The sequence below is a fragment of the Musca autumnalis genome, unplaced genomic scaffold (assembly GCF_047663935.1).
Source record: "Musca autumnalis isolate F117 unplaced genomic scaffold, ASM4766393v1 scaffold_3, whole genome shotgun sequence".
Taxonomy (NCBI): domain Eukaryota; kingdom Metazoa; phylum Arthropoda; class Insecta; order Diptera; family Muscidae; genus Musca; species Musca autumnalis.
This window is the reverse complement of record NW_027411866.1, coordinates 14,097,729-14,123,597: the sequence shown is the minus strand read 5'-3', so window position 1 is coordinate 14,123,597 and position 25,869 is coordinate 14,097,729. Positions and strand designations below refer to the sequence as shown.

At 36.6% G+C, this 25,869-nt stretch overlaps 1 protein-coding gene across 1 annotated transcript in view; it reads left to right on the top strand.

Moving 5' to 3' along the window:
- Positions 1 to 15,805, top strand: part of eag (potassium voltage-gated channel protein ether a go-go) — a 238,467-nt gene extending 222,662 nt beyond the window's left edge. Inside the window, exons 14-17 of the mRNA XM_073972866.1 lie at positions 4,268 to 4,520; positions 4,587 to 5,038; positions 9,897 to 10,190; positions 14,492 to 15,805. Coding sequence (XP_073828967.1) covers positions 4,268 to 4,520; positions 4,587 to 5,038; positions 9,897 to 10,190; positions 14,492 to 15,601 — 2,109 coding nt within the window. The 3' untranslated portion in view covers positions 15,602 to 15,805. The remainder of the gene's footprint in view (positions 1 to 4,267; positions 4,521 to 4,586; positions 5,039 to 9,896; positions 10,191 to 14,491) is intronic.
- Positions 15,806 to 25,869: the final 10,064 nt, after the last annotated feature.

Below are 25,869 nucleotides of genomic sequence, written 5' to 3'. Positions count from 1 at the left end.
TTTTGTTTTACTTCAGAATAAAAAAAGGATTTTTAAAGTAATCGTTTGAAAGATAAATTACCGGTAATGTTAATTTTCCAATAAAAATCGAGGTACAACAGCGAACTTTCGTAAAAATATTTCGTCAAGATCATATTTTTTACTGACAACTAAAACGACGTCCCTATCGACGACAGGAGATTGTCTTATCACCAAGTTAAATGCAGTCTTTATCGTCAGCTTAGATCTTTATTTATAACTTGAAACGAACATTTGTATTCATTGCTTCAGAAAGCCCATAAAAATCTCATCCAATTTGTCGATAAACCTGTCATCTACTTCGTATAAAAATGTCTTCCAAATAGTCGACGAATTTCTCTTTTCAATCGGCAATACAGACGCCTTTCACGCGACATATACACCTTTCAAATGGATAATGACTCTATACCCTTTTGAAGTTGACACAGTCCCGCAACATGTCGTCTACAAATTTGCCCCTCAAATTGTCGATAAATATGAATTTCAATTTATCGATAAAGACGTTTTAAAACAGTCGATGAACAGTTTCTCTAGTAGTCGGTAAAAAGGCTTGTCGAATTGTCGGTAAAGACGTGTTGCCATCTAAAAGTCAATCATAAAGTTAGATTCACCTAGAAATATTGACTTATCGACAGTTTTCAGTTGTCGCTGTAAAAACTACTTTAAGGTTTCCTATGAAGACACAAATTCCTACGTCCATATAGTCCCTTCCGGCCGTTCATAATATCGATAAATGTCAAACTGTCCAAATTGTTTTGTGGTTGCTTGATGACTGAATAAAATGAACGGCCACACTTGCAATCAACCGATTATTTGAGCAATACTGACACTCAAAACTGATCGTGTGTACCCCACTGAAATACCTTTCAAGTTGTCGATAACCTGCCTTCCAAATTAGGGATAGGTAATGGAAAGCAATAATCGATTTTTCGACTTTTCGATTTTGGTCTAAAACTAAAAATGCGATTTTTCGGTCTGGCGATTATTTCACTTATCATAAAACTAGACTTTCGACTTTTTCATAACCGCAGAAAATCGATTATGATCGATTATTCGTCGACTTTCGAGTTTTCTTTTGGAAATGTAAAACCGCCAAGTCAGCAATCAATTGGCAAACTCGAAAATCGATCACAAGATAATCGATTACGCGATTTCCCTCCAATTAAAAGTCGACCACGATTTTTAGACTTTTAACTTCAAAAAGTCGACTAATCGATTAATCGAAAGTCGACTTAGCTATTCCTATTCCAAATCGTCCATGTCGTCTTCCTTTTAATCGACAATAAGGCGCCGTCCACGTCACCTACACTAAATTCTTCAAAGCTTTCAATACATCAATAAAGACGTTCGCTAGTCTGTCGATAAAATGTTCCCTGAGTAGTCGATTAAGAGGCCTTTCAAATTGTCGGTAGAAACGCCTTTAAATTTTGTCGACTAGAAAAACTGTCATGTATGGATTCCTATAAAGACACAAATTCCTTCGACCATATAGTCCCTTCTGACCGTACATTGAGATACATTCATCACGTCTGACAACTATATGCTCCCGCATCTTCTATGAAAAGTCCACTTGTTCCTCAATAACACCCCGTACAGCTCGTCAAAAGCTCTTACTTTAGATGGCCTGTAAAGACTTTAACTTCCTTAGGTTCGTCTATAGTGACTTCCTCCAGTTCGTACCTAAAGACTTCATTCCGCTCCCTTGCACAGATTCCTTTCTGCTCGCCTATAACGACTCTCTTCAGCTCGTCTAGAACGATTCAGTTCGTCTATGACGACTCTTTACATCTCGACTCTCTTCAACTAGTCTGTATAATTTGTCTATGTATTTGTTTCACGTTCTATTTCCCTTTCCCTCACGCTGAAACTCCCTTCAGCTCATCTTTATAGACCACATTCTCCTCTTCTACAAAGACTCTCTTCAGCTCGTCTATTAAGACCCCCTTCTGTTCTTCTACAAAGGCTTCCTTCATCTTGTTCATAAAGACCCCCTTCATCTCGTTTATCAAAAGCTCCCTTTACCTCGCCTATAAGGACTCCATTCAGGTGATGTTTAAAGGCTCTGTTCATATCTAAAGACTTCCTTCAGCTCAACTCTAAAGACTCCCTAGTCTACAAATATTACCTTCAGTTAGTCATAAAGACTCCCTTCAGCTAGTCTATAAAGACATCCTTCAGCTCGTCTATAAAGACTCCCTTCAGCTCGGCTATAAAGACCCCCTTCAGCTTGGCTAAATCACTATCTTCAGCTCGTCTATGAAGACATCCTTCAGACTTCCCAGACTATAAATACTTCCTTCTGCTCGCCTATAAGGACTCCCTTCAGCTCGCCTATAAGGACACCCTTCACCTGATTTATAAAGGCTCTGTTGAGATCTAAAGATTTCATTCACCTCAACTCTAACGACTCCCTAGTCTACAAAGATTACCTTCATCTAGTCTACAAAGACCCCCTTCAGCTTGGCTAAATCACTATCTTTAGCTCGTCTATGAAGACTCCCTTCAGTTTCTCTATGAAGGCTCCATTCAGCTCGTCTATGAAGACACCCTTCAGACTTCCCATACTATAAATAATCCCTTCCGTTCGTCTATAAAGACTCCCTTCCGTTCGTCTATAAAGACTCCCTTCCGTTCGTCTATAAAGACTCCCTTCCGTTCGTCTATAAAGACTCCCTTCCGTTCGTCTATAAAGACTCCCTTCAGTTCGTCTCTAAAGACTTTCTTCAGCTATTCTGCATAGACTGCTTTCTGCTCGACTATAACGACTCTCTTCAGCTCGTCTATAACGACCCTCTTCAGCTGGTCTGTATAATTTATGTGTGTCTTTGTCTCACATTCTATTTCCCTTTTTCTCATTGTAAAACTTCCTTCAGATCGTCTATAAAAATTCCCTTGTGTTCTTCTACAAAGACTCCATTCATCTTGTTCATAAGCTCGCTCATCAGCTCGCCTATAAGGACTCCCTTCAGCTGATTTTTAGGGGTTCAATTGAGATCTGATGATTTCCTTCAGCTCAACTCTAAAGACTCCCTATTCTACAAAGATTACCTTCAGCTAGTCGATAAAGACTAGCTTCAGCTACTCTATAAAGACTCCCTTCAGCTCGGCTATAAAGACTCCTTGCAGCTCGGCTATAAAGACCCCCTTCAGCTTGGCTAAAACACTATCTTCTGCTCGTCTTTCAAAACTCCCTTCAGCTCGTCTATGAAGACATCCTTTAGACTTACCTAATCCAGACTATAAGTACTTCCTTCAGTTCGTCTATGAAGGCTCTTTTCAGCTCGACTATAAAGTCTTCAATCCAAACAACTGTTCTTGGGTCGTTATTCGTTAATCGTCTTAAAAGATGTCCATCTATTCAGCTCGTCTCCTGTGATCATGATTTAAGACACCTTTTTTAGTTTTAGCTCGTCTATAAAGACTCGATTCACGTTGTCCATCAAGTCTTTATTGTTGTTGTCCATTCAAAAATTCGTCCATTCACCTCGCGACTCCGTCTGCTTGCAACATTCTGCCTATAAAGACACTCTCCAATTATCGATAAATATGTACTCAACGTCATCGGTAAATATGTCTTTCATGCCGTCGTTAAAAGCTTTACATAACGTCGATAAAACCATCGTTCATGTTGGCGATAAAAACGTGGTTTCAGTGAGCGGTAAAAACGTTTCACACCTCGTCGATAAAGACGTTTTTAAAATCGTCGATAAAGATGGATGTGACGGCTAAAAAATGATATTTTGTCGTCGGTAACACTTTTTGTCGATAAATATACCTTTTGGAAGGTTTGTATTATCGATCTCTAGAAAGACGTACTTAAAGCTATCTTGTTGTCTGTAAAAGCGGTTTACAATCGATAAAACTGATTTTGTTCGGTCCTTCGGCATATAATCGAATTAACTTTAAATGCAAATATATCAAATTTAATTAATTTCCGACTCCAATTACTTTGATTTTCCTTCATTTGATTTCTTTCGATTTTTATTTAGCATTTCTATTGATAAATTCCTCCATTGATGTTTTTCTAGAATAGATTAGAGAATAGTTCTGACCTGAAAAAAATACAAATATAGTTTCAGCTTCCTTGCAGAACAGAAAATAAAACAAGAAAACAGACTGTCCACTAAAGAAACTTACCGTTAAATACTGAATAGTCCTCCAATTTCTATCTAAGTAATCTGTGTTGAAAAACCCCTTCCAATTTCAAACGAAAAAAACCAAACATCATACAACAAAATTCATTTCACAGGTACTAAACTATTGTCCGAAAGATATGAAGGCTGATATATGTGTTCATCTAAATCGCAAAGTATTTAACGAGCATCCAGCATTTCGTCTTGCCTCGGATGGTTGTCTACGAGCATTGGCAATGCATTTTATGATGTCCCACTCGGCTCCGGGCGATTTACTCTATCATACGGGTGAGAGTATAGATAGTTTGTGTTTCATTGTAACGGGATCACTGGAAGTTATACAGGATGACGAAGTTGTGGCTATATTGGGTAAGACACTTGCCACACTAAACCAATTTAAAGATCTTTATGATATTTATTTTTATTTGTATTTAGGCAAAGGTGACGTCTTTGGTGACCAATTCTGGAAGGATTCTGCCGTTGGCCAAAGTGCGGCCAATGTCCGTGCCCTTACCTATTGTGATTTGCATGCCATCAAACGTGATAAATTACTCGAAGTCCTCGATTTCTATTCAGCTTTCGCAAATAGTTTTGCTCGCAATCTGGTACTCACCTATAATTTGAGACATCGTTTGATTTTTCGCAAGGTGGCCGATGTGAAGCGCGAAAAAGAATTGGCCGAAAGGCGAAAAAATGAGCCACAATTGCCTCAAAATCAAGATCATTTGGTGCGTAAGATCTTTTCGAAATTTCGGCGCACACCCCAAGTGCAAACCGGTTCCAAAGAGGCTGTTTCGGGCCAGAGCGATGTTGAAAAAGGTGGCGGCGGTGGTGGTGGTAGCAGTGGAGGTGGTACCTCCGATGCTGCCGATACGGATCGTAATAAGGTGAGTGAAGAATGAAAGAGTGAACGTTTTGTTGTAAAAATGGAATGTTGTTTTTATGTGTGTGTATATGAGTGTCTTGCATAAAATTCGTTATATGTGTGTTTAATATTTGTTTAAGTTTTTTTTTTTTGTTAGCTTTAATATATTAAAGTATTAATTTTGTTTTATTTAAATAAACAAATAAATAAATGTCTTTAAATGTTTTACAAGCCAAGTCATTGCATTTACGTGCCAAAGGTTTGATAAATATTAATTGTTCACATGTTTTTATTTTTTTTTTTCTGTAATTTATTAAATAAATGTTCGAAAAAAGGCAAAGGAGTTTAAGGATAAAAATTTTAAAGTTTCACATATGTCGAATCTTTCCTTTAAATATATCAAGTTCAATTTTAGCGACTAAGTTCCAACTAATTTTTATTGGAATCGCCTTAGTGAAACAGGACATAAGTGTCCAGAATTGAGATAACGAGTTAAAAACATATTATGTTAAAAGTCCCAAATTATAACAAGATTTCCTTCAACTCGTCTATAGAGGCCCTTACAATTCAACTATTTAATGTCGTCTCTAAAACCGCGACTCACGTCATTGTTAGAAATGTCGTAAGAGACAGTTTTCATGCCGATAAAGAAGACTTAAAATTCGTCGATAAATACATACTATCAAGCCGTTTAAAAACTATTGCCCACAACCATCTCGCCGGAGATGACTTTTCCCATATAAAAGTTCACCGGAGATGGCTTTTCCCATACACAAGTTCACCGGAGATGACCTTGCCCATATTAAAGTTCACCGGAGATGACTGTGCCCATACAAAAGTTCACCAGAGATTACTTTTCCGATACAAAAGTTCACCGGCGATGACTTTTCCCATACAAAAGTTCGCCGGAGATGACTTTTCCCATACAAAAGCTCACCGGAGATGACTTTGCCCATACAAAAGTTCACCAGAGATGACTTTTCCCGTACAAAAGTTCGGCGGAGATGACTTTTCCCATACAAAAGTTCGGCGGAGATGACTTTTCCTATATAAAAGTTCACCGAAGATGACTTTTCCCATACAAAAGTTCACTGGAGATGACTTTTCCCATACAAAAGTTCGCCAGAGATGACTTTGCCCATACAAAAGTTCACCGGAGATGACTTTGCCCATACAAAAGTTCGCCGGAGATGACTTTTCCTATACAAAAGTTCACCGGAGATGACTTTTCCGATACAAAGGTTCACCGGAGATGAATTTTCCCATACAAAATTTCATCGGAGATGACTTTTCCCATACAAAATTTCACCGGAGATGACTTTGCCCATACAAAAGTTCACCGGAGATGACTTTTCCCATACAAAAGTTCGCCGGAAATGACTTTTCCTATGGAGACTTCTTCCATATCTGCCGGATTCGATATTTAGCCCTATCATATGGAACTTTGGATAAGGATTCCTTTCAGTTCATCTATAAAAACTCCCTTCAGCTCCCATTCGTCGTCTAGAAAATTTCTTTTCTGAACTCGTCAGTTTCTCTTTAATGACCTCTTCTATAAGGACGCCATTTAGGTTGACGATAAGGTACAAAAGTTCGCCGGAGATGTCTTTTCCCATAAAAAAGTTCGCCGGAGATGACTTTTCCCATACAAAATTCACCGGAGATGAATTTTCCAATACTAAAGTTCACCGGAGATGACTTTTCCCATAAAAAAGTTCGCCGGAAATGACTTTGCCCATACAAAAGTTCACCGGAGATGACCTTTCCCATACAAAAGTTCGCCAGAGATGACTTTTCCCATACAAAAGTTCACCGGAGATGACTTTTCCCATACAAAAGTTCACCGAAGATGACTTTGCCCATACAAAAGTTCACCGGAGATGACTTTTCCTATACAAAAGTTCACCGGAGATGACTTTTCCGATACAAAGGTTCACCGGAAATGACTTTTTCCATACAAAATTTCATCGGAGATGACTTTTCCCATACAAAAGTTCACCGGAGTTGACTTTGCCCATACAAAAGTTCACCGGTGATGACTTTTCCCATACAAAAGTTCACCGGAGATGAATTTGCCCATACAAAAGATCACCGGATATGACTTTTCTCATACAAAAGTTCACCGGAGATGAATTTGCCCATACAAAAGTTCGCCGGAAATGACTTTGCCCATACAAAAGTTCACCGGAGATGACTTTTCCCATACAAAAGTTCACCGGAGATGACTTTGCCCATACAAAAGTTCACCAGAGAGGACTTTTCCCATACAAAAGTTCGACGGAGATGACTTTTCCCATACAAAAGTTCGCCGGAGATGACTTTTTCCATACAAAAGTTCACCGGAGATGACTTTTCCTACACAAAAGTTCACCGCAGATGACTTTTCCCATACAAAATTTCACCGGAGATGACTTTTCCCATAAAAAATTTCACCGGAGATGACTTTTCCCATACAAAAGTTCGCCGGAGATGACTTTTCCCATACAAAACTTCACCGAAGATGACTTTTCCCATACAAAAGTTCACCGGAGATGACTTTGCCCATACAAAAGTTCACCAGATAGGACTTTTCCCATACAAAAGTTCGACGGAGATGACTTTTCCCAATCAAAAGTTCGCCGGAGATGACTTTTCCCATACAAAATTTCACCGGAGATGACTTTGCCCATACAAAAGTTCACCGGAGATTACTTTTCCCATACAAAAGTTCGCCGGAGATGACTTTTCCCATACAAAAGTTCACCGGAGATGACTTTTCCCATATAAAAGTTCGCCAGAGATGACTTTTCCCATATAAAATTTCACCGGAGGTGACTTTGCCCATACAAAAGTTCACCGGAGATGACTTTTCCCATAGAAAATTCGCCAGAGATGACTTTTCCCATACAAAATTTCACCGGAGATGACTTTTCCTATACAACATTTCATCGGAGATGACTTTCCCCATACAAAATTTCACCGGAGATGACTTTGCCCATACAAAAGTTCACCGGAGATGACTCTTACCATACAAAAGTTCACCGGAGTTGACTTTTCCCATACAAAAGTTCGCCGGAGATGACTTTGCCCATACAAAAGTTCACCGGTGGTGATTTTTCCCATACAACATTTCACCGGAGATGACTTTGCCCATACAAAAGTTCACCGGAGAAGACTTTTCCCATACAAAAGTTTACCGGAGATGACTTTGCCCATACAAAAGCTCACCAGAGATGACTTTTCCCATACAAAATTTCGCCGGAGATGACTTTTCCCATACCAAAGTTCACCGGAGATGACTTTGCCCATACAAAAGTTCACCGGAGATGACTTTGCCCATACAAAAGTTCACCAGAGAGGACTTTTCCCATACAAAAGTTCGACGGAGATGACTTTTCCCATACAAAAGTTCACCGGAGATGACTTTTCCCATACAAAAGTTCACCGGAGATGACTTTTCCTATACAACAGTTCACCGAAGATGACTTTTCCCATACAAAAGTTCACCGGAGATGACTTTTCCCATACAAAATTTCATCGGAGATGACTTTTCCCATACAAAAGTTCACCGGAGATGACTTTGCCCATACAAAAGTTCACCGGAGATGACTTTGCCCATACAAAAGTTCACCGGAGATGACTTTTCCCATACAAAAGTTCCACAGAGATGACTTTTCCCATACAAAAGTTCACCGGAGATGACTTTTCCCATACAAAAGTTCACCGGAGATGACTTTTCCCATACAAAAGTTCACCGGAGATGACTTTTCCCATACAAAAGTGCACCGGATATGACTTTTCCCATACAAAAGTTCGCCGGAAATGACTTTTCCCATGGAGACTTCTTCCATATCAGCCGGATTCGATATTTAGCCCAATCATATGGAACCTTGGATAAGAATTCCTTTCAGTTCATCTATAAAAACTCCCTTCAGCTCCCATTCGTCGTCTAGAAAATTTCTTTTCTGAACTCGTCAGTTTCTCTTTAATGACCTCTTCTATAAGGATGCCATTTAGTTTGACGACAAGGCCAGCTTTATATTCGTCGGTAACGACATACTTTAACTTGTCGATAAATCTGTATTTTATTTCGTCGATAAAACCCATTTGAAATTGTCGATAAAGACACTTGTTATGGCGTCGGTATGTGCATGTCGTCGATAATAACATATTTTAAGTAGTCGATAATGCCGGCTTTCAAAATATCTGTAAAAACAGATATTGGCGTTTCTCTAGTTATCGCTAGATTGGATTTTGGAGTCGTTAAATAAACGTGTAATTTTTAAGAATGTTTTTTATAGCTCACAAAAATCATCAAAAGTTAACTTTAAAAGCAAATATGCCAAGAAATACATTTTATCCTTCAAAACTCCTTTGCCCTTGGTAAATTGTTAATAAAAATAAATATTTTAGGTGGCGTTGCAAAATAAGTTGAAATATATTTTAAGTTGTTTTTAATGTATTCAATGTTTGTGTTTAAAAATATATTGTAACTAAATTTTATACATATATAAATAATGTAAAAAAAAAACAAAAACTTATGCTCGTTGTCTTGTCTCTTTTTTGTCTTTTCTCCATACAAAAACAAACAAATAATCTACAAAATAAACGTCAAAATAAATAATACACACACGTCAAACAAACCACAACTTCATTACAACAATAAAAACCATACACGTAATGCTATGGATGTATGTATGTGTGTGTGTTCAAACAAAATAATTATTGCTAAAAAATACTCATATTCAAAATCAACAAATTTTTCCATTAAAAATCCTAATCATTTAAATTTATTTCCTCCCTTCAATTGTAAATCTTCCCGCAACCCCAAACACCAATAAATCCCCCACCACCATTGGCAACCCTTTTGTGTGTGTTTTTATGGCAACACTCTAAAGAAGTTACCTGCCAAATTAACATTAACCGAGGATTCCCGTGTATTAACAACCACCGCTGCCGCACCCACACCATCCCCCTCTCCATCACCATCATCGGGTCCACCATCTGCACGTAGTACACGTGCTAGCAAATGGGGACGCCTTTTGGGTAGTTCAAGTGTCGATTCGGCTAGCGATACCAGCGCCAAGGTAGCAGTTTCGAGAAGTTTGAGTGCCCGCGAAAGTCTGCGTGAAAGCACTGCCGCTCAAGCGAGGCAGAGTAGTACTTCGAGTAGCAATGGTGGACAAGGCAATAAAGTAATTGACCAACAAAACAAAAAATATCGTTAACATTAGTTTTTTTTCATTCATTATTAATTTCTTAAGTTTTTCAATTAATGTTTATAATATATTAAAATTTATAATTTATTTATTTTTTTTTTTTTTTTGTAAAGTAATTATTCTTTAGTTTACTTAGAAATCTACATGTCTCCAAAACTTAGCCCAAGAAAAATGGAAAAAACGTATTCGATGGATTCGGATTCTAGGGGCAGTAGATTTGGCGCCCAACGTTAAAAATATTGTTATGAGAAATCCTACCTCCTTCAGAAATTAGCTCAATGATATTTAAAAGGACTTAAAGGAAATTTTCGTCTAGAAATATTATTTTTACTTAGTTCGTGAAGACTACCTTCTGTTCTTCTGTAAAGTCTGCCATCAGTTCGTCTATAAAGATTCTATTCAGTTCGCCTTAAAATATTCCTCAATTCGAAAATAAAAACCCGTTTATCGATAATGGCAGCTTTCATTCTGTGGATTAGGATGTCAATGTCCTTAATTTGTTGATAAATAGTTTTCTATATCGCATACCAAGAGAACTTTAAATGTTGATAGAGAGGAAGTTAAAATCTAGTATCTATAAAGGCTCTATTCACTTCGTCCATAAAGATTCGTTTCAGATCGCCTATAAAAATTCAATAGAAAATTTCTCGGAAAAAAAAATTCACACCAGGCCAGAGAATTTTTTCCATAGAACAAAATTCTCAGACCACAGATCAGGATAAGTTCTCAAAACCACAGATAAGTTCTCAAAACACAGGTAAGAGGATTTTTTCCGTTAGAAAAAAATTAGAGAAACAATTCTCAGAACACAGGTCAGAAGATTTTTATCGTTAGAAAAAATTCTCAGACAACAGGTTAGAGGGTTTTTTCTGTAGAAAAAATCTCAGACAAGAGGTCAGAGGGTTTTCTCGTTAGAAAAAATTCTCAGACCACAGGTCGGAGGGTTTTTTCGTTAGAAAAAATTCTCAGACCACAGGTCGGAGGGTTTTTTCGTTAGAAAAAATTCTCAGACCACAGGTCGGAGGGTTTTTTCGTTAGAAAAAATTCTCAGACCACAGGTCGGAGGGTTTTTTCGTTAGAAAAAATTCTCAGACCACAGGTCGGAGGGTTTTTTCGTTAGAAAAAATTCTCAGACCACAGGTCGGAGGGTTTTTTCGTTAGAAAAAATTCTCAGACCACAGGTCGGAGGGTTTTTTCGTTAGAAAAAATTCTCAGACCACAGGTCGGAGGGTTTTTTCGTTAGAAAAAATTCTCAGACCACAGGTCGGAGGGTTTTTTCGTTAGAAAAAATTCTCAGACCACAGGTCGGAGGGTTTTTTCGTTAGAAAAAATTCTCAGACCACAGGTCGGAGGGTTTTTTCGTTAGAAAAAATTCTCAGACCACAGGTCGGAGGGTTTTTTCGTTAGAAAAAATTCTCAGATCACAGGTCGGAGGGTTTTTTCGTTAGGAAAAATTCTCAGACCACAGGTCGGAGGGTTTTTTCGTTAGAAAATATTCTCAGACCACAGGACGGAGGGTTTTTTCGTTAGAAAAAATTCTCAGACCACAGGTCGGAGGGTTTTTTCGTTAGAAAAAATTCTCAGACCACAGGTCGGAGGGTTTTTTCGTTAGAAAAAATTCTCAGACCACAGGTCGGAGGGTTTTTTCGTTAGAAAAAATTCTCAGACCACAGGTCAGAGGGTTTTTTCGTTAGAAAAAATTCTCAGACCACAGGTCAGAGGGTTTTTTCGTTAGAAAAAATTCTCAGACCACAGGTCAGAGGGTTTTTTCGTTAGAAAAAATTCTCAGACCACAGGTCAGAGGGTTTTTTCGTTAGAAAAAATTCTCAGACCACAGGTCAGAGGGTTTTTTCGTTAGAAAAAATTCTCAGACCACAGGTCAGAGGGTTTTTTCGTTAGAAAAAATTCTCAGACCACAGGTCGGAGGGCTTTTTCGTTAGAAAAAATTCTCAGACCACAGGTCGGAGGGTTTTTTCGTTAGAAAAAATTCTCAGACCACAGGTCGGGGGGTTTTTTCGTTAGAAAAAATTCTCAGACACAGGTCGGAGGGTTTTTTCGTTAGAAAAAATTCTCAGACCACAGGTCAGAGGGTTTTTACGTTAGAAAAAATTCTCAGACAACAGGTTAGAGGGTTTTTTCTAAAGAAAAAATTCTCAGGCCACAGGTCAGAAGGTTTTTTCGTTAGAAAAAATTCTTAGACCACAGGTCAGATGGTTTTTTCGTTAGAAAAAATACTCAGACCACAGGTCAGAGGTTTTTTTTTCGTTAGAAAAAATTCTCAGACCACAGGTCAGAGGTTTTTTTTCGTTAGAAAAAATTCTTAGACCACAGGTCAGAGGGTTTTTTCGTTAGAAAAAATACTCAGACCACAGGTCAGAGGTTTTTTTCGTTAGAAACAATTCTCAGACAACAGGTCAGAGGGTTTTTTGTTAGAAAAAATTCTCAGACCACAAGTCGGAGGGTTTTTTCCTTAGAAAAAATTCACAGACCACAGGTCGGAGGGCTTTTTTCGTTAGAAAAAATTCTCAGACCACAGGTCGGAGGGTTTTTTTCGTTAGAAAAAATTCTCAGACCACAGGTGGGAGGGTTTTTTCGTTAGAAAAAATTCTCAGATCACAGGTCGGAGGGTTTTTTCGTTAGAAAAAAGCCTCAGACCACAGGCCGGAGGGTTTTTTCGTTAGAAAAAATTCTCAGACCACAGGTGGGAGGGTTTTTTCGTTAGAAAAAATTCTCAGATCACAGGTCGGAGGGTTTTTTCGTTAGAAAAAATCCTCAGACCACAGGTCGGAGGGTTTTTTCTTTAGAAAAAATTCTCAGACCACAGGTCGGAGGGTTTTTTCGTTAGAAAAAATTCGATTGTGGTTAGACCCTTATTATATTTCGACACAATCTTGAATTGAAGGACGTTAGTTAAGTAAACCCAATAACTTTAAATGCAAATATGTCAAGTAAAAAGTTTTGATACTCACCGATGTTTTATTTTATTATTTTTTAATTTTAAGTGACCACAGGTCGGAGGGCTTTTTTCGTTAGAAAAAATTCTCAGACCACAGGTCGGAGGGTTTTTTCGTTAGAAAAAATTCTCAGACCACAGGTGGGAGGGTTTTTTCGTTAGAAAAAATTCTCAGACCACAGGTGGGAGGGTTTTTTCGTTAGAAAAAATTCTCAGATCACAGGTCGGAGGGTTTTTTCGTTAGAAAAAAGCCTTAGACCACAGGTCGGAGGGTTTTTTCGTTAGAAAAAATTCTCAGACCACAGGTGGGAGGGTTTTTTCGTTAGAAAAAATTCTCAGATCACAGGTCGGAGGGTTTTTTCGTTAGAAAAAATCCTCAGACCACAGGTCGAAGGGTTTCTTCGTTAGAAAAAATTCTCAGACCACATGTCGGAGGGTTTTTTCGTTAGAAAAAATTCGATTGTGGTTAGACCCTTATTATATTTCGACACAATCTTGAATTGAAGGACGTTAGTTAAGTAAACCCAATAACTTTAAATGCAAATATGTCAAGTAAAAAGTTTTGATACTCACCGATGTTTTATTTTATTATTTTTTAATTTTAAGTGTTATTAATTTATATTAGTTTGGAATGATTACATTTTATTTCAGTTTTAAGCTAATCTTGTGTTTTAAGATTTTGTTAATATTCATAAAAAATAAAATTAAAAATTACATAACCTAACATTTTTCTCCTGCGAAAATGTGCACACTTTTTTAATATTTTCATTGTTACTTTTTTCCCTGCCTGCCCTACGCACAATTGGATATTTTTCTCAACTCACAACAAAATAATAAAATACAAAAAAAAAAAAAAAACAAATAAATAAACATTGCTAATAAACTGATGTATAAAATTGTAAAAAAAACACCATCGAATGGAATGACACATGAATGAATGCGCAAATGGGTTTTGTAAACACTTAACAAAATAAATGTGTGTGAATGCCATTGAACAAAACTGCGACAACTGAACTCAAATATCAACACAACAACAACTCTAAATCAATGTGAAATGTGGAATCTAATGAACAAAATGCAACTCTGTGGCCCTGTCTCTATAACTATGTGTCAATCTCACTCTCTAAAACTCCATAACTCTTTTCTATCTCTCTCCCCCTATATTATATCAATGTTTCTCTTTTTTGTTTAAATTTTTCCTTTTTCCCTGATTTTTGGTTAACTTTCCTTCATTTCTTTCCTTCTCTGCTCTTTCCATATTATGCGGTTGTCTTCTTTTTTGCTGCTGTGCCTCTCTTTTTTCTCTCTCTCGTTCTCATTACAGGTATTTCCTAAGGCTCCAAAACTGCAAGCCAGCCAAGCCACCCTGGCCCGCCAAGACACCATTGATGAGGGCGGAGAAGTTGATTCATCACCGCCCAGTCGTGATAGCCGTGTTGTCATTGAGGGCAGCAGTGCCCCAACTACAGTCAGTCTGGCCGCCCTAACGGCCAAAGATCGCAACTTGGCGTTGGAACGTGAACGACAAATTGAAATGGCTTCATCGCGTGCCACCACCTCGGATACCTATGATACAGGTTTACGAGAACAGCCTCCCACGTTAGCACAACGTGATCTGATTGCCACCGTTTTGGATCTGAAAGTTGATGTACGCCTCGAGCTACAGCGCATGCAACAACGTATTGGTCGCATTGAGGATATGCTGGGGGAATTGGTGAAACGTTTACAACAAGATTCCTCCGGTCAGACAACGCCTGCTGATGATAACGTGTGTGTATGCGGTAGTTCGACGGCAACCACAGCGGCCAGTGGCAGCAGCTCAGGGGGCTTAGTTGGTAGACGCCCTGAAGGTGGGGCAACACATTCCACCGCCACAACACCAGCCGCCGATACGGTCATAACAATATCCACAGCTCCGCCCACCACCACGCCGGCCATTGGTACGGGTGGTATTGCTGGTGCAGGAGGTGGGTTGGGTGCGGTTGGCGCACTGAGTGCATCCTCTGCTCCAACGACAACAGGTGCAGCTGCAACAGTAGCCATGCCAACTACTGTTGCAGCAACTAGCTCATCCAACCTGCTGACGCCGGTACAAATGGTTACCACAACGGGTGGCAATGGTCTTGGACCGTTGATGCTTAAAAAGCGGCGTTCGAAGAGCAGAAAAGCACCGGCGCCTCCCAAGCAGACCCATTCGCAAGCCGCTGCCGCTAGTGCCGTTGTCCAGAGTCCCGAACAGCAACGATTGCTAGAAGAAGAATTGCCCACAATGCAACCGTCAGCACCTGGTTCATCGACGGTAGCCACCACTGTTGTCACAACCGCCACCGGCACTGCCGGTCAAACTGGTACAACCACCGCCACAAGTAGTAGTGGCGGTCCAGCAAGCGGCTCAGCAGGTGTTGGTGGCCGTTCGAAGCGTGAATTTCTCTAGCCCAAGATTTTAGTACGCCATCAGTCGGATAATAGCAGTTTTGAGCAATAATATACAAAGTAGTAAGTCCGAAAAAAGAAGCAGCTAACCTAATAGCAAAAACAAAAGCTCTAATATCTAATGAGAATAGACTTAATCAAAAGCTTTTTCATATTTCTAAAACAAAACAAAAAAGACTAGCTTTTAAGCTGTTGGCGTGCTATAGATCTTAAACGAAATGTTATTATTTCTTTTTAAATAGTTATATATGTAAGTTATTAAAATATTTTTTTTTTTTCGAATGTCAACATCTACTAATTTTTGTTAACTTTGTTATGCGATAAACTTTATGGGCTCTATGAGAATGGAAAGAATTTTCTAAATGGATGTTGTAGAGAAAATTATATTATTGGTAAAATTTGGTTCCAGTGGCATTTGCGGAGAAACCAAGGTAGGGAATATTTGTTAATCATCTTTATCGGCCTTTCCCTTTCTTAGAACCGTCTATATCGATTACTGATCTCGTAAACTTATTGTTGATGATCTTTACAATTACCTTTATTGCCAGCGAAGTCTATGGACTATCTTCAAATCGCTTTACCAACTACCACTAACACCCCCTACGTAGTCAATCTCATCTTTGTTGACGACCATGAACTCGCCCTTATCAATATTGAAAACATTTGCATTATCAACTTTTTTCATTGTTTTTATCATTTTTTACAATCTTTGTGCTCTTCTTTATCAACGATCTCAAATTCTTTTAGCCACGCCCTTAAGTTGTATTTATCTATCCATCTTTATCGACTATTCCAGATCATCTTTATCGACTTGATAAAAAATTTTTGTATTTTTAATATCACCTTTATCGACCCTACTAATTTAACTTTTATCGACATTCAAGACTCGTCTTTATCGGCCACCAGAAACCCGTTTTTCTGGCTACAACAACTCCACTTTATCGACAATTTGAATTCTGTTTGATCGACTTTTTAAAGATGATATCTTTATCATCTCCTAGCAGACTTCTTTATCATCCTTGGTGGGAATCATGGCGGAATAAGAAGATGTTACATCGACGACAATAATTGGGCCATTTACCACACCAAACGTCAACATTTGTTCGCAAATTTTTTACTAGAAATTGAAACAAAACAAAAAAGTAATGCTACAACTTAATTTTAAGTATCTCTACTAATCCTCAGAATCAGAATATAATGTTTCGTAACTATCATTAGGTTCTAACAACAGACATCTTGCTTCTGCAGGAAGCGGTTCATTATTGCCATAAGATGGGCTATTATTTCTTGATATGGATGATATCATTGGATCAGAGGTGAAGAGTAGTCTGTGAAAAAGGTCTTCCATAGTCTGTTGTCTATACATTTTTCTAGTATAAAATTCTCTAAAATTCCGAAGATCCTTGTTTCGTGATTCCAAAGCTTCTTCTGAAAACATGCCAATTGGTAAAGCAGCACTTTCAATAATTTCAGTCCCATGTTTTAAAATTTTGTGCACACTTGATGGCATTTTGTACCATGAATAGTTAATAATATACAACACATACGTTTTCTCACAAATTTCTTTAAAAGCCTGTGTATTAATTGCTTGACCTGAACACATTACAGACAATATAATCCCAAGGTTTTTTATTAAATCCTTATGGATTCCAGTAATTTCTGCACTAAAATCCGGCTTACTGAAAAATTTCCTGGCAGTGTTACCATCATTTGTGGTTCCGTATCCTGGTTTAGGGATATCAACGAGAATGTTCAACTTCTGTTTTAATTTGTCGGCAATCATTTTCTTCCTCACATTGAATTTTTCTTTGTTCTCAGAAGTCCGGACTTGCCTTGAAGAAGCCTTGGACTTGTAATAAGTTGACGTGATTCTTGTTCATACTTCAATTTAATGGGCCGACAGAATCTCGTTGATGATGGCCGAGGATTTTTCCAAATAACAGTTTCGTCTGCCTCGAGTTGTAAGGGTACAAGACAAACTGAAAACAAAAATGCATCAGATGCGTTTTGATTGTTGTCTGCAAATTTTTGTTTATATATTGAATGATTTGAACTTCCATCACAACCCCATTTGTATATCATAGTTATTTTACTATTCTCGAACAAGTTTAGAGAGAATTCATGGGCACTAAATAGTCTCTGCACTGTGTGATCTACAAGGGCTTGCAATTTGACTTCAGCGCTAATATCGGATATGAAAATTGAACTATTTTCCGGATAACAGTCTCTTTTAACCTTTTTAATGGAGTCGTAAGATGGATAAATATTTGCATTTCTTTCTTTAGCCCCCTTTTGCATTAAAATATAGGTACTTTTCGTATATTTGCCATCATTATACAGGGCCAAAGCTTCCTCAGGTGTATATGGTTTCATTTGAGGTTTATTCAAATTTGTCTTTATCGTTTTAGAAGATTCAGGACATTCTTCTATTTCAAGCAAAATTTGAGCTGCATCTCTTTTACCACGTTTATATAGGCTTAATCTTGTAGCACGGACGAGCTCATCATCGGAAGAAGCTTTTCTTTTTTTAGAAGCTTCACTACACTCTGAGTACGACTTCAAAGGTCGTCCGATTATTTGTTTTTGACTGTTTTCAACATTTATTTGTTTTGTTGTATTTCGTTTGGGTAGATCTACAACTTCTTCATCTAACCATTCCGCATTTTTACGTATAAAATATCCTTTACTGCGCTTGGAAGTAGTCCATTTTTTTTGAAATTGTTTACACAATTGCTTGGCTATGTATTGAACCTTTTTATATGCTTCATTGTCTTTTTCCAGAATAAAATTTAATTTTTGTAACATATGCTATGTTCCAGAACCTGCAAGAAGCTACTATTTTTTACTACGATAACATTTTTTCCTTTATGTTATCGGAAAAAATAGTTAAAATTAGTAGATTCTTGCAGTACTGGAACAGACCAATATATTGTAATACTGCTGAATGTTGTCCAGTTGTTTTATCACGGTTCAGCCACACTTCGAACAGCTCACTTATTTTGATGACCATTTTCCTAAAAAGGCGATAAAATAGAGAGTTGCAAATAGTAGCAGCCCAATTTTTCGGAGTAATTACCTCGAAGTACGTACTTTAAGAAAAAAATATCCGTATGCGAATCCCCGTGAATCCTATATGATATACTCTATATAATCCACTTGTAGTCGAATATCTGTGTCTTGATATTTAATAATATTTTTTTTTTTTTTTTTTTTTGAATATTTACAACAGTAAGAAATCTTGTAGTCACTTTCTTTTTATAGTAACACTTCCAAACTATTAGAAAAAAATTAAATTATGCACTGTTTACTTTCACTTCTTGCACATAACTGAACGATCAAAGCAAGTATAAAAAATCGATTTGCAATTCCCAAATAAAAACTCCAAATGTATGTACCGTTATAACGGTACAAAAACAGTAAAACGCGATATTGCTTATTATTTTTGGGTTCAGCAAAATGTTTAGAATAAGACAGCATCAATTATTTTCATATAACTCAAGGTTACTTTTTCGGACTTTTGCGCCGCTGGATTTGAATTTCGCCCACAGTGCCTGGTAGGGATACACAAGTCGACTTTCGATTAATCGATTCGTAGATTTTTTGGTTTGAAAAGTCTAAAAATCGAAGTCGATTTTTGACTTCAAAGAAAATCGAAAGATCGATTATGAATTTTGATTTTTAGATTTTTGCAATCGAAGTCGAAATATCAATTGTGTTTTGACTTTCAGACTTTTGTATTGTATCGGCAATAGAAGCATAATGAAAGAAAAATATTATAGTTGAAAACGACAGGTGTCAAAAGTCAAAGAATATGTTGATATTAAAATCGAATGATCGAAAAAGTCGGCTTTTCAATTCTGAGTAAAAATCAAAAGATCGTTTTCAGATCTAAGTAAAAATCAAAAGATCGAAAAGTCGATTTTTGCTTTGTAATACGTATCCCTAATCCTGCATTATGAGGGATTTCGGACTTTGTTTCTAAAGGAAAAACCCTGTCCTTGTGATTGAAAATTTCCTTTTAATAAAATAATTAGAATGGATTATTTTTATAGAAAAAACTGACCTCTGGACTTTATTTATTGCTCCCTTCAAATCTGTTTTTTGTCTTTTGAAAAGAATAATACTTGAGATTGTCTTCAATAGAAAAAAACTTACCACCATACATTGGTTGTTGTTCGTTCGTATATCTTTCAGTTATCTGGTTTCACTGCGTCCAGATACATAAATTCTTTAACCTAGACTGTCTGCGTCCGTAAAGAAAAAGGAGACAGTTGAGTTGACCCTCTAGATAATGAAGTTAACTCTCTAGATAATGAAGATCTCTCCCGACATGCCTAGGTAGGGGAATCTTGTCCACTAGACTGTGTCAGGGATGCTTGAGTGGTTCAAAATCGCACAGTGGTTCAAAATCGTTTTTTTCTGGTCCATAATATATATACTATGTAACTTTTGAAGGAATAGAGATATTTTCATAACTTTTTGTTCGACATATAACAAAATCGGTTTTCCGATGCATTAAAATCATCTAAATTCGGTCTAGTTTCAGAGGAATTCGAGGTCAGAGTAAAAATTTTGATTTTTTATATTTTATATCAAAATATGAACGTTTTTGAGGTTTTTATATTTATATATTAAAAACTACAAAAATTAAAAAATAAAAGTTAATTTTTTTTTGCCAAAAAAAATTTATTATTTTTCCATATAATTGAATTTATCGGCCCTAGCTATTCCATCTTTATGGGCAACATGACTGATATAATAACCATATCTACCTAAAGAAACCTATTTCCAAAAAATAATTACTAGGGAACTAATATGCTGTTTATATTAGAGCTTTTTGCAGGGTTAACCTTCTTTATAAGGATTTGTTTGAAATATAAGCAATGGAATTGACATTTAAAACCCAGTCGGTTTGTTAAATCCGGTTATATATAAACGGGGTATATGGTTTTTTCTAATAAGAGTTTATATTGGAAGTTTTCCTAAACAGAAATTCGGGAATCTGTCTACCGAGACTAAGGTTTTTACCGTAATAAAATCTTACTTGAGAAATGAGTACATCTGTCATAAGGGACAGGAAAAACCCTGCTTTGGATGTAGATTTTTAATAAATCTTTTGAAGGATTAAGTCTTATTCATATTCGGTCCTAAAAATCTAACTTCAGATATGACTATACATATCGACACCTCCGAATAATAGTATGCTAAGTCTAAAAAGTGAGTTTTGCAGGAGAAGCTCTCAAAGTGTGGAATTTTTTTTGAACTTCAGTACTATGCTAAGTCAATATTTGTTTATAACTTCTGTTCGGATTGACCGATCATTACCAAAATTGGACAGAATTTAAGTTAAAGGACGTTCGACACCTCCAAATAATAGTTTGCTAATTCTGAACATTGAGTTTTGCAGGACAAACTCTAAAAGTTTGGAAATTTTTTTGACCTTCAGTACCATGCTAAGAAAATATTTGTTTATAACTTCTGTTCGGATTGTCCGATTATTAGCAAAATTTGACAGAATTTAAGTTAAAGGACGTTAAATATAAAAATGTAAAGAACTTGAAAACATGCTAAGTCGACTTAGCATACTATTGTTTGGAGGCGTCGATATGTAGTCATATCTTAAGAGACAGATAGAATAAGTTGTTCACGATAGAGATTTAGTTTTTAACTGCGACCTTTTGTATAGGAAAAATCCTTTACAGGCTACAGGGAATGTTCTCCTTTAAGACTGTTCCGGTGGTTATAAATCGCTTTACTCCATGATCTAAAAGCAGTTTATCGACTATCAAATTATTAATGATCTCCAAATCGACTCTCATAAACTTGTCCTTATCGACGATCATAAACTCTTCTTTATCGACGATGATAAACTTGTCTTTAGCGACGCCTTCAAAACAATCTTTGTTAAACCCTAGACAGACGGCAGCGTTAATTTGCATTAACTCCATTAATTCAAATTAATTCGTGCATTATCCACATTCTTAATGCGCAAAATCGAACTGAATTTAAACTGCATTTACTAATTTTGATATGGCAATACTGTAGCAACATTCTATCGATTTGCACTGAGAAACAAGGAATGAATATTGCAGTGCCGTCTGTCTAGGGTATTAACTACCATTATTTCGCCTTTATCGACTCTTTGAATACGCTCATATCGACTGTAATGACCACCTTTATCGACAAGCTTGAGACTTTTGTAGCGCGATTCTGTAACTCATTTTGCTGTTACCGACAAAAATCGGTTAAATTTTGATGACATAACATAATGATGGGTTTGAATCTTCGCCTTTCATTTTTCATTTGCATGATATCATCTTTCATTAAGCTCGAGTCCAACGAGAAATTAATTAAAATTTTTATTAAAATGATATTTGCCCTAATAGCAAATAATATTCAAATAAATAAAATATCGAACAAATGAATGTCGCAAAGCTCTATCGATAGTGGCTTATTTGAATTGTGCAATCATAAAGTTCTATTCCAATTTTACCGATTTTTGTCGGTAACCAATTATAGAATTCCACTACCGTTCTTAGGGACGGGTAAAACGATAAAATAAGTACAAGCAAAACTACATCTGGTCTGTATTTTGTATGCTCAGATTTTCCTCTTGATAATAGTATTTTTTCCCGAAGATTATATTTTTCCTCCTTTCTTACTTGAAGACTTATAAATCGCCTTAATCGATGATCTGAAAATAGTTTGACTTCTATCCTAAGTATGATTTATAAAATTGTCTATATGTATTATTTCAAAATGTTCTTCAACGATATCTGAAGGTCAACATATCGAGACGATCACAAACTCGCCCTTTGCAACCAGCCTGAACTCTTCTTCACCGATGACTTCAAAACATTTTTTGTGGGTACCATTATGGAATCAGCATGGAATGATCTCAAGCAGAGCAGGCAAAAAATCGATGTCACTATCGATTATTTTCTGAAAATTAAATATCATCAGATAGTTTTGCCTATCAATATTATCGGATTAAAAGCGCCTAACCTAAAATCTACTGAAATGAATAGAAATTTCAAGTCTTTTCGGTGTTGTGGAAAGTATGTCCGTAGTCACACGTACAAATGTTTCGGAAAAGTAAATTGTATTTTTGTGTCGATCGAAAGATCCGATCTTTTTATTAGTATTTGAACCAATGCAAAGGAAGTCGTGAAAGATCCGATCTTTTCATTATCATTTGAACCCATTCCATCTATCCAATAGGGATGAATTTCTAAATATATAAGATTAATTATTTACAATAGGCTTGATGTGGTCGGTGTCTTGAAATCACAACCAACGTTGTTAAAACTCTCGTTTTAATGATAATGTCATTGCAAAGGGTTGGTGAAAATGACATGCCAAAGCATTGGTGAAAATGACATGTTAAAGCATTGGTGTAAATGAGATGTAAAAGCATTGGTGTAAATGACATGCTTTGGATCCAAAACTGGATAGCATCTTTTGGGGTCCACTCCCATATAAAATACATCGATGAAGATGCTAAAAATATTACATGCCAGACTACTTGCACCCATGATTGAATGACATCTTTTGCATCAAACATTTTGCTGGGCTATCATCTTACAAATTCTGGAATAGAAAATATTTAATGTGGGGAATATCGATAGTTTGCTGCTTTAATCTCAAGTCAGGAGCCTAATTACGACATTCGATTCGATCGAGTATTTGCTCGAGAATGAAAAAATCAAACTATGAAAACCAATTCGCGCCACCAGCTGTACATTTACTAAGGTATATGCATTAGCAATTTGGTACAACAAAGTCAAAAAGTTTTACAAAAATAAATAATTTCGTACAGTTTTCTAGCACAACTTCATTTCGAAATTATTACCCAAAGTATTATTCAATGATTTCAACAAATATTTACATTTCTTCGTTAATAACACTGTGCAACACTGAAAATGCAAACAACTTCTAGCATGGATTTTTTGAAAGTACATATTTAGACTACAAAAACCCTAGTTGGGTTTTGTCCTGTCAGATCCAGTTCGGATTTTATGGCCTCATCTAAATTGGGCTAAATCTACACTTTTTTGCATTTATCAGGCCTTTATCTCAGAAACGAATAGGAACTTGGCCTTGCTGTCTTTAGCAATATTGTAGCCCTAAACTAGTAGAACTTATCTTTTGAAGAAACCACACAAGAAAAACTCCATCTAGGGCATCAAAATCTATAAAATATGGAAAATTTTACATAATTGCTGAAATTCTGGGCAGTATCGGCTAAACTATTGGGAGTTGAACCAAGTAACCTTTTGCAAAAATCTTCCAAATAAAGTTCTCAACAATTCTTTAGAACATTCTGAAACTCTAAAATGCTTACTTCATGTTGTTTAAGCGGTATTTTGCATCATATCTTTTACAACACGTATTTCAAACACAGTTCACACCAACAGTTTATTCTCGCATTTCGGATTTCCCCACATTATTGACATATTTATTAAATCGTCGGTGAGAAATGTACTGAAAACAAGGGGATTGAGGCATTTTACAACAATGACATGTTCTGAAGAGTTGTGTATTACATTCCAGGGAATATTTTTCCATAAGAAAATATTCAGAAAAAATTAACGGTTATGGAGATACGGTGCGAAATGTATAAAAATTGTGGTATTTTAGCATATATTTTGAAGTTTGAGGCAATAAATGTAGTTTTTCGAGTTCATTATTTCTCCAAATATTGTATTCTTGTCCTTATCTACAAATTTGCTTCAGAGGTCAGAAGAAGATTCGCATTGGGTTCAGAGATATAGCCCCGAATTTCTTTAAAAACACAATATTTAACCATGTTTAGATGTGGCCATAAAATCCGAGCTGGATCTGACACAACAAAACCCAACTAAGGTTTCTTGTCGTTTGGGTCTGTACTTTCAAAAAAACGTCAGTTTGAATTGTTTGCACAAGATCACCTTAAAAATGTTGCACAGTGTAATTTTGTTTTATAGTTTTTGCTTTAAGTCCCAATTTACATTAGGCGAGTTTACTTGCGGCAATTGTCAGTTTGTGGGTGAGAGAGGGTGTTGAGAGGCAAAGGGTTACCATATACCACACCTCTCTCTCCATCAAACTGACAATTGCCGCAAGTAAACTCGCCTAATGTAAATTGGGACTAAAATAAACAAATTTTTTAGCATCTACTTTCGTAATAGGTGTGTTCGTTTACTTAATAATTTGTACAAATTTGTACAAGTCCAGTAACTTCTTGTAATCGACTAAAGACTTTTGCATTGTACTGTAGAGTAAACGAACAACATCCAGTAACAATTTGTACAAATTTTGAGTAAACGAACACACAAAATGTTCTTTGGACAACACATAGGTGTTCATAGTTAGATTTTTTCATTCACGAGCAAATTCTCGATCGAATCGAATATCGTAATTTAGCCACAGTTTTATCGATTGTACCAAGTAAAAACGGCTTTATCGATGATTGCCGACGTTCTGAAACCCGTCTTTATCGACTATCGTAAATTCGCCGTTTTCAATGAACATAAACTTGTCTTTACCGATACTTTCAAAGCAGTCTTTGTTGGTCCGTGTTTAGACACTCAAACTGGAAAGACAATTTTTCTTCTCCATTTCTTTTAAAATTTCCTTTTGTTTAGACACGGAAATCATGTTTGTGTCAATTTTATAATTTTTCTTATTCTTCTTCACACTCATTTTCTCATTACGCCGTTCAAAAACAAAGCCAAGGCAAAATTGTAATGAAAAGTAAAAATGGACGTGATGTTATTATTAAAGGAACCCTTGAATTGCATTTTAATTTTGATATTTCCACTTATTTCGAATTGTTTTTGCTTAAAAAATAGTTTTTCCTTCAAAAGGTTTTTTATTTTCAATTGTCTTCGCTGTTGTTTGTTTCTCGACAGAGAAAATAAAAGGCAAAAACAAATATGCAGCCAACTTCAGGTTGTATACGAAGAAAAACGAAACAAAACAGAATTTGCCAGTACAGAGGTGTGTGTACCCCCTCTTATTCCTCTCTACTCCCTCGCCCATAAACTCTATTTTCTTTCCCATCAACTTTCCGTGTATAAACAGGGACTTGACAACCATAATTCGCCTTTATCGACTCTTTAAATACCGCTCTTATCGACAGTAGTGCTGCCAAATTTATTGACAACCTTGAGACAACTCTTCTTATACCCTAGACAGACGGCAGCGTTAATTTGAATTAGGAACTGCATTTATTTTTACCCTGACAGACGACAAATTCTGCATTTACGAAACAGCTGATTGCTGGTT